This window comes from Schistocerca serialis, chromosome 2 (assembly GCF_023864345.2).
Source record: "Schistocerca serialis cubense isolate TAMUIC-IGC-003099 chromosome 2, iqSchSeri2.2, whole genome shotgun sequence".
In the NCBI taxonomy this organism is placed as follows: Eukaryota; Metazoa; Arthropoda; class Insecta; order Orthoptera; family Acrididae; genus Schistocerca; species Schistocerca serialis.
Window position 1 is genome coordinate 481,346,074 of NC_064639.1, and position 14,605 is coordinate 481,360,678.

General features: G+C 44.3%; 1 protein-coding gene across 1 annotated transcript in view; it reads left to right on the forward strand.

Moving 5' to 3' along the window:
* The window catches only part of LOC126455608 (uncharacterized), a 38,707-nt gene extending 27,657 nt beyond the window's left edge, over positions 1-11,050 (forward strand). The window contains exon 2 of the mRNA XM_050091368.1: positions 9,593-11,050. Within this exon, the coding sequence (XP_049947325.1) occupies positions 9,593-10,821 (1,229 nt within the window). The 3' untranslated portion in view covers positions 10,822-11,050. The remainder of the gene's footprint in view (positions 1-9,592) is intronic.
* Positions 11,051-14,605: the final 3,555 nt, after the last annotated feature.

Sequence of the window (14,605 nt, forward strand, 5' to 3'; positions counted from 1 at the left end):
TTGCACCCAACTTCCTGAATTATTTGTCGGATACATTCCCATATTTGTTTTATCGTATAGTTCTTACCATTTCCGAAGTACAGCGGTAGCGCTAGCGCCTACCACGCAAGGAGGCCCGGGTTCGATTCCCGGCAGGGTTTTGGGTGTTGTGTGTCCTCCATCATCATTTTAATCATCACTGACACGCAAGTTTCCGAAGTGGCGTCAACCAAAGAGACTTGCAATACGGTGGCCGAACACCGAAGGGGATATTCCGGCCAATAAATGCTATAAGATCTTTTCATTTACCACCTACAGCTCCCTCTAGAACTATGGAAGTTTTTCGCTGATGCCTTAACACACGTCTTATCATCCTGTCCCTTCCTCTCGTCCCTTTTCCACGTGTTTCTATCCTGACCAATTCTCCAGAGAACCTCCTTTTTCCTTATCAGTCCACCAAATTTTCAATATCCCTCTATAGCACCATATCTCAAACGCTTCGGTTTTCTTTTTCTGCTGTTTTCCTACGGTCCGTGATTCTTATTTTCCTTCAAAGGCAGCAGAATAACTTCATCTTCTTGGATGTCGTCGAATTTGAGATAAGTTTCTCGCTAATCTCATTTCTGATACTTCTCATTACTTCGGTGATTCTTCATTTTACTCGTTGTCTGTGCTCATTCAGTATATCCTGTAATTCGTTTTGACTGTGGATAGCAATGTCACCGGTGAATCTTGCCGTTAATATATTTTCACCCTGAATCTTTCTATTATTTCCATCGTTAATTCTTCGAGGTGGATACTGAATAGAAAGGGGAAAGACTACATTCTTGTCTTACAGCATTTTTGTGGGACACTTCGTTTCTGATCTTCCATTCTTATTGTTTCTTTTTGGTTTTTATACGTATTATATATTCCCCATCTCCCCCTGTAGTTTCTACCAGTTTTTCTAAGAATTTCGAAGACCTTGACAATTTTATGTTGTCGAATGTTTTTTACTGATCGACAAATACTATGAATTTGTCTTGAGTTTTCTTAAATCCCATTTAGAGTTTCATGCACAATGTCAGAACTGCCCCTGTGTTGGCGTCGCCTTCCCTAAAGCCAAATTGATCGTCATCTTACAGACACTAGACTTTCTTTTATACTCATGTGCATATTATTCTTGTCAGCAGCTTGGATGTTTGAGTTGTTAAGGTGACTGTGCGATAATTCTCATCTTATCTGCCCCTGCTATCTTCACAGTTGTGTAGATAATATTCTTCCGGAAGCCTGATAGTGTCTCCAGATTCTAAACGTGAACGTAATTAGTCGTTTGGTTGTCATTTTTCCAATGATTTAGGAACTACCGGTATGTTACTTGTGCCTTCTACCTTATTATATTGCAGATCAGCCAAAGATTCGACCGGAAACTTCGCCGATTTCTCCCGAAATGGTTTTAAAATCCCAATCTCCGTCGCACTCTCTGTCAACATGCTCCGACACGTCTTCGGATACTAGTTTAACATAAACAGCGGTGCTAGGAAATCGTACTGAACATTAATCACTTCTTGTTTACACAGTTTAACAACGTATCTTACCCTGGGATCAAATTCCAAGATTCTACATCTACATCTACATTGATACTCCGCAAGCCACCCAACGGTGTGTGGCGGAGGGCACTTTACGTGCCACTGTCATTACCTCCCTTTCCTGTTCCAGTCGCGTATGGTTCGCGGGAAGAACGACTGTCTGAAAGCCTCCGTGCGCGCTCTAATCTCTCTAATTTTACATTCGTGATCTCCTCGGGATGTATAAGTAGGGGGAAGCAATATATTCGATACCTCATCCAGAAACGCACCCTCTCGAAACCTGGCGAGCAAGCTACACCGCGATGCAGAGCGCCTCTCTTGCAGAGTCTGCCACTTGAGTTTATTAAACATCTCCGTAACGCTATCACGGTTACCAAATAACCCGGTGACGACACGCGCCGCTCTTCTTTGGATCTTCTCTATCTCCTCCGTCAACCCGACCTGGTACGGATCCCACACTGATGAGCAATACTCAAGTATAGGTCGAACGAGTGTTTTGTAAGCCACCTCCTTTGTTGATAGACTACATTTTCTAAGCACTCTCCCAATGAATCTCAACCTGGTACCCGCCTTACCAACAATTAATTTTATATGATCATTCCACTTCAAATCGTTCCGTACGCATACTCCCAGATATTTTACAGAAGTAACTGCTACCAGTGTTTGTTCCGCTATCATATAATCATACAATAAAGGATCCTTCTTTCTATGTATTCGCAATACATTACATTTGTCTATGTTAAGGGTCAGTTGCCACTCCCTGCACCAAGTGCCTATCCGCTGCAGATCTTCCTGTATTTCGCTACAATTTTCTAATGCAGCAACTTCTCTGTATACTACAGCATCATCCGCGAAAAGCCGCATGGAACTTCCGACACTATCTACTAAGTCATTTATATATATTGTGAAAAGCAATGGTCCCATAACACTCCCCTGTGGCACGCCAGAGGTTACTTTAACGTCTGTAGACGTCTCTCCATTGATAACAAAATGCTGTGTTCTGTTTGCTAAAAACTCTTCAATCCAGCCACACAGCTGGTCTGATATTCCGTAGGCTCTTACTTTGTTTATCAGGCGACAGTGCGGAACTGTATCGAACGCCTTCCGGAAGTCAAGAAAAATAGCATCTACCTGGGAGCCTGTATCTAATATTTTCTGGGTCTCATGAACAAATAAGGCAAGTTGGGTCTCACACGATCGCTGTTTTCGGAATCCATGTTGATTCCTACATAGTAGATTCTGGGTTTCCAGAAATGACATGATACGCGAGCAAAAAACATGTTCTAAAATTCTACAACAGATCGACGTAAGAGATATAGGTCTATAGTTTTGCGCATCTGCTCGACGACCCTTCTTGAAGACTGGGACTATCTGTGCTCTTTTCCAATCATTTGGAACCCTCCGTTCCTCTAGAGACTTGCGGTACACGGCTGTTAGAAGGGGGGCAAGTTCTTTCGCGTACTCTGTGTAGAATCGAATTGGTATCCCATCAGGTCCAGTGGACTTTCCTCTATTGAGTGTGGCCTTCATGAACGAACGGAAAACTAAAACGGAGGGTACATCTTTGAACGTCTGTGGCCTCTTACCTGATCTCATTCTGTATACCCAATACTACCCTATGTGATCAAAACTATCCGGACACCCCCAACAACATACGTTTTTCATATTAGGTGCATTGTGCTGCTAGCTACTGTCAGGTACTCCACATCAGCTTGTCATTCAGTCATCAAGGGTAGTCGAGTGGGCCTTCGGATCCGAAAGTCCATATCGAAGATGTTTCGTTGAATAGTTCACGCACTGACACTTGTTGATCGCCCAGCATTGAAATCTGCAGCAATTTGCGGCAAGGTTGCACTTCTGTCTCGTTGAACTATTCTCTTCAGTCGTCGTTTTTACCTTTCTTGCAGAATCTTTTTTAGGACGCAGGGATGTCAGAGATTTGATGTTTTACCGGATTCCTGATAAACACGGTACACTCGTGAAATGGTCGTATGGGAAAACACATCATCTCTACCTCGGAGATGCTGTGTCCCATCGCTCGTGCGCCGACTATAACAGCACGTTCAAACTCACTTAAATCCTGATAACCTGACATTATAGCAGCAGTAACCGAACTAACAACTGCGGCAGACACTTGTTGCCTTATACAGGCGTTTCCGACCTCAGCGCCGTTTCCTGCCTGTTTAGTATCTCTGTATTTGAATACGCATGCCTATATCAGTTTTTTTGGTGCTTCAGTGTATATAAAAGGCAATGTCCCGACTGAGTGACTCATCATTGCACATCCCAAACAGCTTGAAATTGGGAGAGGATATTTATGCTATAGTAAGTGTTTAAGGGAGTTTTTGAAATTCAGCCCCTAAGGGTGTGAAATAGGGGCTGAAATCCTGTAGAAAATATGTCGCCATTAAGACAATTTTGAAGCTAGACCACCGAAAATTGGTATTTGATTCCTCTATCAGAAACAAAGAAATAAGTGTTTCAACAATTTTTGGAAATTTAACCATTAAGGCGATAATAAATGGTGAAAGTTTTTTTGAAGATAAATCATTATTAAAGAACTACCAAACTATTTTTAAAGCTATATCTATGAAAATTCGTATTTGATTTCTCGGTTGTAAAAAAAGAAATACCTGTTGTATTGCTTTTGGATATTCAACCCCCTAATGAAGTGAAACAGGAAATGAGAAGATTTATGATGTTATATCATTAAGCTAAATCTTGAAAATTTGTTTTTCGCTTCTCTGCTGGAAAAAATAAAATTACGTGTGTCATTGTTTTTGGAAATTCGACCCCCAAGGGAGTGAAATGGGGAATGAAAATTTTCAAGAAAATGAATGTATGAAAACTGATATTTTACTTCTGGGTTAGATATAAAGAAATGAAAGTTTCTATGGAAATATCACCACAAGAATGCAAAATGCATTATTAACAAAAAGCTCTAGTTACCAGAATCGATTTTGTCAGAAGTATATTAGGAAAAGACCATACTTTACTAGCCTTAATTGGCGTGAGAAGTTGAGAAGGTGTCGCAATAAGTGAACCAAATCAAAGAAAGCTATTTGACAGTCGCCACGAAAAGTTGGCTTTATCAGAATTGCACAGAAAGAGGAAAAACTAAGTAATACATTAATTTTTCAGTAGCCTAATATTTGTTTATTTTTGATCTAATTCCTACGCAAACGTGAGCGAAGCAGCGGGCGCTAAGTCACTGCAGAATAATAACAAAGTGTCCTGCTTTATTCACTACAATGAAGATTTTACTGCTCTAAATGTTATTAGAAAAGAAGTTATAATTTATGTCATATACTAGTTAGAAATTGCTGTAATTAGAACTGCAAGGGTATTTCGCACACAAAATGAATAGAGAGTTTTCTGCTTTAGACGCTGTTCTCAGAATCCGATCACAATTGTTCGGTTATCCACGGTCACCCAGGTGTTCTACTTCTGATTTCTTGTTTTCCTCGTTTGATTTTTCAAAGTCTGGGTTTACATCACTATCATCTGTACACACAAGATTGTCTTCCTATTCACTAACTGTTCCATTCTCTGTGTCTTTGTGAGCTTTTTCGAGCAAGTCACCCAGTATATTAGTGTCAAAATCGAACTTAACACCATACATATTTTGCTAATTACGCAAATGTCGAGATCAGCACTTAATGGGGCAATGTGAACACTTTACTAAGTGCGACTGCTAGATAATTCTCCAAAGATGCCACTCTAAGATAAATTCTAAATGATACAACGAATGTGCCGACTATTAGCAAACAGGCACATCATTACTAAACATTCGTCATATTTAAGACAGGAGCATCAGTGTCGGCAAAGCGCTGGAGCCGGCCAATAAATAATTCAGCCATGTTTGCCATGAAGGTACGCAAGAGCACGTGTCGCTCATGTGTCTAGGTCGGAGGGTACCCAGGGAGGTACGAACTGCGATCGTAAATTTTACGAGGGTTTATTAATCTAGGGTTAAATCAATTAAAGTAAATTCCAGGGTGGTTTATTTGAAAAGAACGGGCTAATTTCGTAACTTTTATTGGGTGGTAAGGTGTGGAATGACTCCGGAGATCAAATGAAAAGCTGCTAGAGGAAATAAGACTGGCACGGAAGCCGCTGAAGGTGCGGCCAATCAGACCGCTTGCACCAAGTCTGGCGTCTCACAGCAATTATTTTCATTTACCATCAGCCTACCACTCCTGCTATACGATCCGTCTCTAAAGCCGAGTCTGCTAATACATACTTATGTAGTGATGCTCGATTCATACTTCATCTTGTAGTATTCTTCTTCTTCCTCCTGAAGCGTTTCTGCTTATGCAGGTCGTTAACAGAAGCTCTTCTGAGCTTCTCTTCTCTCAGACAATCTATCAACAGCATCTTCTCCCATTTCAAATCCTCTGCTGTTCGCACCTCCCTTCACCTAACTTCTTCTTATTGTTCGTCGGCTTCCAGTTCGTCTTTCTCCAGATTCACTCCATTCTCGGGCTCTTTTTGGAGGTCTATCTGTTCTCATTCTTTCAATGTAGCCAAAACATTTAAGCCTTTTTTCGCCTCCATAACTTCTTTTAGAGCCTTGATCTGGAGGGTGTTTTCTCTTATTCCATCCCTATCCTGTCCAATTGAATTCAAGAGGAGCGATCTATTTTACTTGATAAAAAAATTCTAAATCCAAGACTGAATAAAAATTTATTTATTTACAAACAACCGGTTTCGACAGACTGTGCTGTCATGTTCAGGCCTTCAGGAAGTTTTGTTGTAAAATGTGTTCATTTTAAGTAGGACCTTACTCCAAGTTGTCGTGTAGATAAAATTTAGCTACATGCCAACTGTCCTTCTAGACTTACTCAGGATCCCTCGTCGAAAGCGCATTTCTGTTGCCTGTCTTCTGCTCAGATCTTTCTTTGTCCAAATGCAAATTCTAATCCATAGACTAAAAATTGCAGATAATATGGCTTTTACGAGTATCTCATGATGTTTGCTTTGGCAAGTATTTTACGATTTCTAATTATGTCATGTACACAATAATAAAAAATCGAACAATTTTCTGTTCTCTCTGCAATTTCATCCTTGATGTTTCCTTCCTTGGTTAATTTAGTTTCTAGTTTCTTGAACTGCAACTTACATCCTTAATTTTTTGATTTTTCTTGCTGATTTTCAGTATTTCACTTTTTGTTAAGCTTACTTCCATGCTTGCTTCTTCAATTATTGTCTGCCAGGTACTGAGCTGTTCTTCCAATTTCTGCTCATTTTCTTCCCAAATCATCACATAGTCTGCATATGGTGTAATTCTCATATCATCTGCTGTAGACCCTTGACGAACTTTCCTTATGAAGTCGCCCATGATTATATTAAAAAGCACTTGTGAGACAACACTTGCCGTCCGTTGTGAACCATTCTGATTTTTTGCCGTCTATCGTAACACAATTCAGGCATTTTTTGTAGATGTTTCTGATTCTGAGTTGAATTCTTTTTGACAGTTCCAGTCTAGCCATACCTTGCCGTTTCTCTTGCCTTCTAACAGTATCATAAGCCTTTGTTTTACATCTATGACTGCAGCTGCGACGTCTTCCCAAATTAGTTTTCTACGTCCTGTATGGCTGTACACATGGCTTGTATAGTTGATCTTTCTGGTCGAAATCCTTGTTGTTCTTCCCTTAGTTGTGGTTGTATCTTATTCCTGAATTTCTGTAAAATCATCTCTTCATCTGTGTTGTAATATGATAGCCAAATAATGTCCTACACTCCTGGAAATGGAAAAAAGAACACATTGACACCGGTGTGTCAGACCCACCATACTTGCTCCGGACACTGCGAGAGGGCTGTACAAGCAATGATCACACGCACGGCACAACGGACACACCAGGAACCGCGGTGTTGGCCGTCGAATGGCGCTAGCTGCGCAGCATTTGTGCACCGCCGCCGTCAGTGTCAGCCAGTTTGCCGTGGCATACGGAGCTCCATCGCAGTCTTTAACACTGGTAGCATGCCGCGATAGCGTGGACGTGAACCGTATGTGCAGTTGACGGACTTTGAGCGAGGGCGTATAGTGGGCATGCGGGAGGCCGGGTGGACGTACCGCCGAATTGCTCAACACGTGGGGCGTGAGGTCTCCACAGTACATCGATGTTGTCGCCAGTGGTCGGCGGAAGGTGCACGTGCCCGTCGACCTGGGACCGGACCGCAGCGACGCACGGATGCACGCCAAGACCGTAGGATCCTACGCAGTGCCGTAGGGGACCGCACCGCCACTTCCCAGCAAATTAGGGACACTGTTGCTCCTGGGGTATCGGCGAGGACCATTCGCAACCGTCTCCATGAAGCTGGGCTACGGTCCCGCACACCGTTAGGCCGTCTTCCGCTCACGCCCCAACATCGTGCAGCCCGCCTCCGGTGGTGTCGCGACAGGCGTGAATGGAGGGACGAATGGAGACGTGTCGTCTTCAGCGATGAGAGTCGCTTCTGCCTTGGTGCCAATGACGGTCGTATGCGTGTTTGGCGCCGTGCAGGTGAGCGCCACAATCAGGACTGCATACGACCGAGGCACACAGGGCCAACACCCGGCATCATGGTGTGGGGAGCGATCTCCTACACTGGCCGTGCACCACTGGTGATCGTCGAGGGGACACTGAATAGTGCACGGTACATCCAAACCGTCATCGAACCCATCGTTCTACCATTCCTAGACCGGCAAGGAAACTTGCTGTTTCAACAGGACAATGCACGTCCGCATGTATCCCGTGCCACCCAACGTGCTCTAGAAGGTGTAAGTCAACTACCCTGGCCAGCAAGATCTCCGGATCTGTCCCCCATTGAGCATGTTTGGGACTGGATGAAGCGTCGTCTCACGCGGTCTGCACGTCCAGCACGAACGCTGGTCCAACTGAGGCGCCAGGTGGAAATGGCATGGCAAGCCGTTCCACAGGACTACATCCAGCATCTCTACGATCGTCTCCATGGGAGAATAGCAGCCTGCATTGCTGCGAAAGGTGGATATACACTGTACTAGTGCCGACATTGTGCATGCTCTGTTGCCTGTGTCTATGTGCCTGTGGTTCTGTCAGTGTGATCATGTGATGTATCTGACCCCAGGAATGTGTCAATAAAGTTTCCCCTTCCTGGGACAATGAATTCACGGTGTTCTTATTTCAATTTCCAGGAGTGTATATTATCTTGCTTAGCTGCCGTTAGTGACTTATTGAAGAAGTTTCTTTTCGTATGTCCATTCTTATGTGATAGTCTGCGAGATTTCCGCCGTTCACTTACGTAATAAAATAAGACACCTACAGTCGTCGTTTTGATGTTATTTTAGTATATTGCAACCAGTTTCGGTGACTCAGCTCACCATTTTCGGGCCTTGACTGGCGCCGAGGAGGTGAACTCCAATCGTATACACGATCCCATCAGTGGCCAACGTATATGAATTGGCTTCCACAGAATACTATAAAAGTGAAGATGTGCGTGCAATCATCACATGATGTCGTTTTTTCAGTATTTTACGGAAGCCAGTTCGTAGATGTTGGCCACTGATGGGAAAGTATAAACGACTGGAATTCACCCTCTCAAGTTAAGGCTTGAAGATGGTGTACTGAGTCACCAAAACCGGGTGCAATGTAGAAAAATAACATCAAAACGACCGCTGATGTCGGTGATCTGTCCTGAACCCTCCGTAACATGCCGCCCCCCCCCTCCCCCTTGATTCTATGTGCCAGCTCTATGTTTCACCATTTTAGCCCTTTTAACTGGCAACAACAGGCACTCATTACATACAAATGGCAAACACAAGTAACACTTCATAACAGTTAGAATGAAGACCACTGCAAACCGTCTCCACTTGGCCAGTATTGCGAGGGAGCTTCTGCGTTACTCCAATACTTATTTCCATATTACAGAACCGACTTTGACCATTTACGCCTGTGTGAAGCCGAGAGAAGGGCAAACCACTCTACTCCGGGAGGCAATGGCGAACAATTTTAAGCATACGTGACTGCATATAAATGTGTGTGCATGAGCTGCGGCAACATGGCTGACACACGGTTCCCCTGCAGATTGCTCCGTGGGCGTGGACACCGCCTCGATGCCATCGCCACAGCCGGTGCTCCTGTCGTCCGGAAACGCGCAAGACTTCTCCAGCTTCCTGCTCCCCAACGGTACGGGCAGCCTGACGGTCGGGCAGGGGCTGCAAGTCATCGTCGCCTGTCCCGGCTCCAGTTTCCTCCTGCTGGATAACGCTGGCGACCACGTGACTGCCGAGTGCTTGACCGACACCAGGTTCTCCGTCAACTCCGTGGAGTACACCCTCAACGCGCTGGCGTGTGCCGAGGCTATCACGCCCACGGCGCGCTACACCAGCACCTCGTGCGGCGCCTTCGGACACTTCTCCATCGTCGAGGTGGGTTTCGCTGTGGGCACCGAGTTCTACCGCCTGTACGACGTTTGCTTCTCCAACAAGACCTTGACCACTTTCTACACTCATCACACCATCCCCTCCACCATCGCCGGGGCTCAGGTGACTGATCTCTCGTCGGCCAACTGGACCGACAGCGGCTTCTACGGGGATGTGGACATCGGAGCTGCGTACTCGGAACAGAACTTGACCATTGGCGACCTACTTAACACAACCGTTGACGACTACTTCGCCGAGGGTCGGCTGGAGAGAGGCGCCCTCGCCCCAGCGACAGACTTCATGTTGGAAGCGCATCAAGTGGCCACCTTCTTCGGCGTTAATTCGGCTCCGCGCTGGACGCAGCTGGACGAGGGCAACTGGGCGACGCTCGAGGACAGCCTGCGCAACGTAACGGCGACACAAAACAGGGACCTGGAGGTGTACACCGGTGCCTTAGGCGTTCTTACGCTCAACAACAGCGACGGCGTGTCTACGGCGCTCTACCTGTCGGGGGCTAGCGGTAGCAAGAAGACCCTCCCGGTGCCCAGGTACTTCTGGAAGATGGCCTACGATCCACAGAGCCGCCTGTGCGCTGTCTTTATCACTGTCAACAACCCGTTTGCCAACCAACAGGAGCTCGAAACGCGCTACCGCCTGTGTACAGACATATGTGATAAGGTCAACTGGCTGACGTGGGACCAGTCCAATCAGACCGCAGGGCTGTCGTACTGCTGCTCCTACGACGATTTCAGGCGAGTTGTTCCGGGAGTGCCGGAACTTGACGTGAAAGGCTACGCGGTAATTTCTTCCGGAGCTTCTGCATTAGCGATGTCACTCACTGCAACATTAATTGCAACTGTGACCTTAGTGAGTAGTTTCGGTGGAGTCTGAGATTCCGTTTAGTTACAGAAACGTAAGTCATCTCTGAAAAATACTTCACAGAAACCGTGACGTCTATATTCCATTATCACAAAGGAATGTGACTATAAGAGGTACGGTTGTGGACAGTAGGAAACTTTCACCTCTCTTTCTCGTTCCTGTGACATACGACTGTGGTTTTACAAAAGATACTTTACTGCACAATATTGGTACAAAAATAAATGAAGGAGTCATCGTTCTGTGTGTTGGCAACTGTAAAATATTTGCTGAACAATACTTATTAATTGAATTATCTCTTTCCTTAAATGAAAATGTATTTTTAATGAGAGTTCTTTATGATGGTGAAATAAAAAATAATAACAACGAGCAAAGATATTTTATACTGTGCTAGCTGAGCACACAGCATTACCTGGGTATGTATTCCAATTTTATCTTAGTTCATTTCCTTCTTCCCTCTCTGTCTAGCACCTTCTTCTCCTCATCCTGTGCATCTCCTCCTCGTACCTTTCTCTGTCTACCCATTCGCCATCTCCTCCTCCCCCCTCTCTGTCTTCACCTCCACCCGTCTCTGTTAAACACTACGTTATCACCACTGCCTGAGCAGGAGTATGGTTGGTAGCTCTTACCCCCACTGTATTTATTTCCAGATAGTAAGCAACAGGTGTACCAGGTTTAGTTGAAAACGATCCAAGGGTGTAGAAGGAGCTCCTTACCAGTAACTTTCCCCACATACTGGGGTGCGTAGTAGACTAGCCTCCACGTGGTGCACCCCGGGCAACGTGATTATATCGCGGCTAAATAGTCTACAAACTTGGCTACCAGACTGTCCTTTGGGATCTCCTGGTAATTCAAACATGCAACGAAGTGACCAAACGAACGATTCCTTTGGGAACCATCCGACTAGGAGATTGGGACCATCAGTCCGGATCTGCCAGCTAAATATTGAGGGAATTAGTCGATCCAAATCTGAATATCTTTCAAAGTTTCTATTGGACAATAGCATCGATATGGTACTCCTTCAGGAAACACATACCGACTCGCAAGAAGACTTACAAAGAAGAGGACGTATTGAAGGCTTTCAACAAATAGGCGCAACATATCATCACGCCTATGGCACCGCCACATATGCCCGATCCGATATTGAACATGCACACCTGCTGTCCACAAGCACAGAAAACAACATCCATGTTGTTGATATAAAAGTAGACAACATAAGACTTATAAATGTCTACAAACCACCAAACCAAATTTGGCCAAGTATTGTACTAACCGTACATGAACACCCAACGATATATGCCGGTGATTTTAATAGCCATCATGAAATGTGGCGATACACCCAAAATAATGAACATGGAGAAGCGCTGGTGGAATGTGCCGACGAGAACAATCTACATCTTATATTCGATGCCAAGGAGAGGGGCACATGCCACTCGGCCGCCTGGCGCAGGGACTACAATCCGGACCTCTGCTTTGTAACTACCGATAACGAGGGAAAACCAGTGCCTATACATAGAAGGGTTGCCGCAGATTTCCCACACAGCCAGCATAGGCCTGTTATTTTAGACATCGGTGTCACTATAACCCTGATACGGTCCTTCCCTCGACCTAGATGGAATTTCCAAAAAGCTGACTGGGAGAAGTATTCAGCGGACCTTGATAAATGCATCCGGTTTATACTGTCACTACCTAAATGCTACGATAGTTTCAGGAAAGCTATAATTACCACAGCTAAAAAACACATCCCTAGGGGGTTTCGAAAAGAATACATCCCAGGATGGGATGCAAAATGCCATCAGCTATATGAGGATTTTACTAGTAGCGGTGACCAAGAAATAGCTGATGACCTCCTCCACAATCTAGATTCCGCAAGAAGACAACGATGGACTGAAGCAACTGAAAGAATGAATTTCACTCAATCAAGTAGGAAGGCATGGAGTTTGTTACGTAAACTCGGAGGTACGACAAGACCAGCCCAGAAAAATCCAACCATAACACCAGAGAAAATTGCAAATAACATTGTCGAAATGTCAAGAGCTCCGAGAGACAAACCACATACCAGGATGATTAAGCGCGAACTCAGAACACTAAAAAAGAATATTCCAAATATATCAGAGCTTTCCAGACCATTCACTGAGGATGATGTCATTAATGCCCTCAAGGATATGAAACCGGGCAAAGCCCCACGTTTTGACAACATACATCCAGAATTTCTAACCTACGCTGGAAAGAACGTAGTCAAATGGCTGGCAAATTTCTTTTCGAACATTTTGACTACAAACCATCTCCCTAGAGAATTCAAAAAGGCAAGAATAATAGCTTTGCTGAAACCAGGGAAACCAGCAGACCAACCGCTAAGCTACAGACCAATAGCACTTCTTAGCTGTACATACAAACTTCTCGAACGACTTGTCCATAATCGAATTAGCGGCATTATTATGGAGAACTTACCTATAGAACAGGCAGGCTTCAGACCTGGCCGTAGCTGCTGCGACCAAGTTCTGGCATTAATATCCTACATAGAGGCTGGCTTTCAACAGAAATTGAAAACAAGTGCTGTATTTCTAGACTTAACATCTGCATATGATACTGTTTGGAGAGATGGAATAATTTACAAACTCTTAAGAGTGATTCCTTGCCAGATTCTAACATCCTTAATACATAATATGCTGAGTAACAGAACCTTCCAGGTCACCCTAAACGGAAAGACAAGCAAAACAAAACTTATTAACAACGGGCTTCCGCAAGGCTCCGTATTGGCCCCTCTTCTGTTTAACCTCTATATAGCAGATCTCCCAAACACAAAGTCAAGAAAATTTTGCTATGCGGATGACATAGCACTGGCTACCAGAGACAAGTATCTCTTCAATACAGAGGAAGTCCTTAATAATAATTACGTTGAAATACTATACAATTATTTCAAGAAATGGAGACTCAAGCCAAACCCTAACAAAACTGAAGTATCTACATTCCATCTTAATAACAAAATGGCAAATGAAATTTTTAACATAAAACTCCTAAACACCAACCTCAAACATAATAAGTTTCCAAAGTACCTAGGTATAACATTGGATCGCACTCTTTCTTACCGAAAACATCTGGAGAACACCACTGCAAAAATTGGAACACGGAATAACATCATCCAAAAACTTAGCGGTACTACTTGGGGAGCTAACGCAAAAACATTACGCACCTCATCTATCGCCTTAGTGTTCTCTGTGGCTGAGTACTGCGCTCCAGTCTGGATTAATAGCTGTCACACCAAACTTATTGACAGGCAATTAAATAACACAATGAGGTTGATTTCTGGAACTGTTAAATCAACGCCCACGTACTGGTTACCGGTTCTATGTAATATCCTGCCCCCGGACCTGCGTAGAAAAGCGGCCCTACCGCACGAATTCAGAAAGATTGAGACAAAACCAGAACTACCAATTAAAGAAGAATTCTCACAACTGCGACACACTCGATTGAAATCAAGAAAGCCACCCATACGCACAGCTGAGCAGCTTCAAAATAATAACTATGACCACATGAAACAATGGAGACTAGATTGGAACCAAAAGACAAATGACCAATTACAGACCTGGTTTGAGAGCTATAACTGCAACATCTCTGGATTGGAACTAACACGGAAAACATGGTCCGCATTAAATCGAATACGCACTGGACATGGCAGGTGTTGGATTCACTACACAAATGGGGAAGAGCGATGTCACCAGAATGCGACTGCGGTGCCCCTAGACAGACGATCCAACACATCCATGGTGAATGCTCCGTGCGAGGATATGCAGGGAAC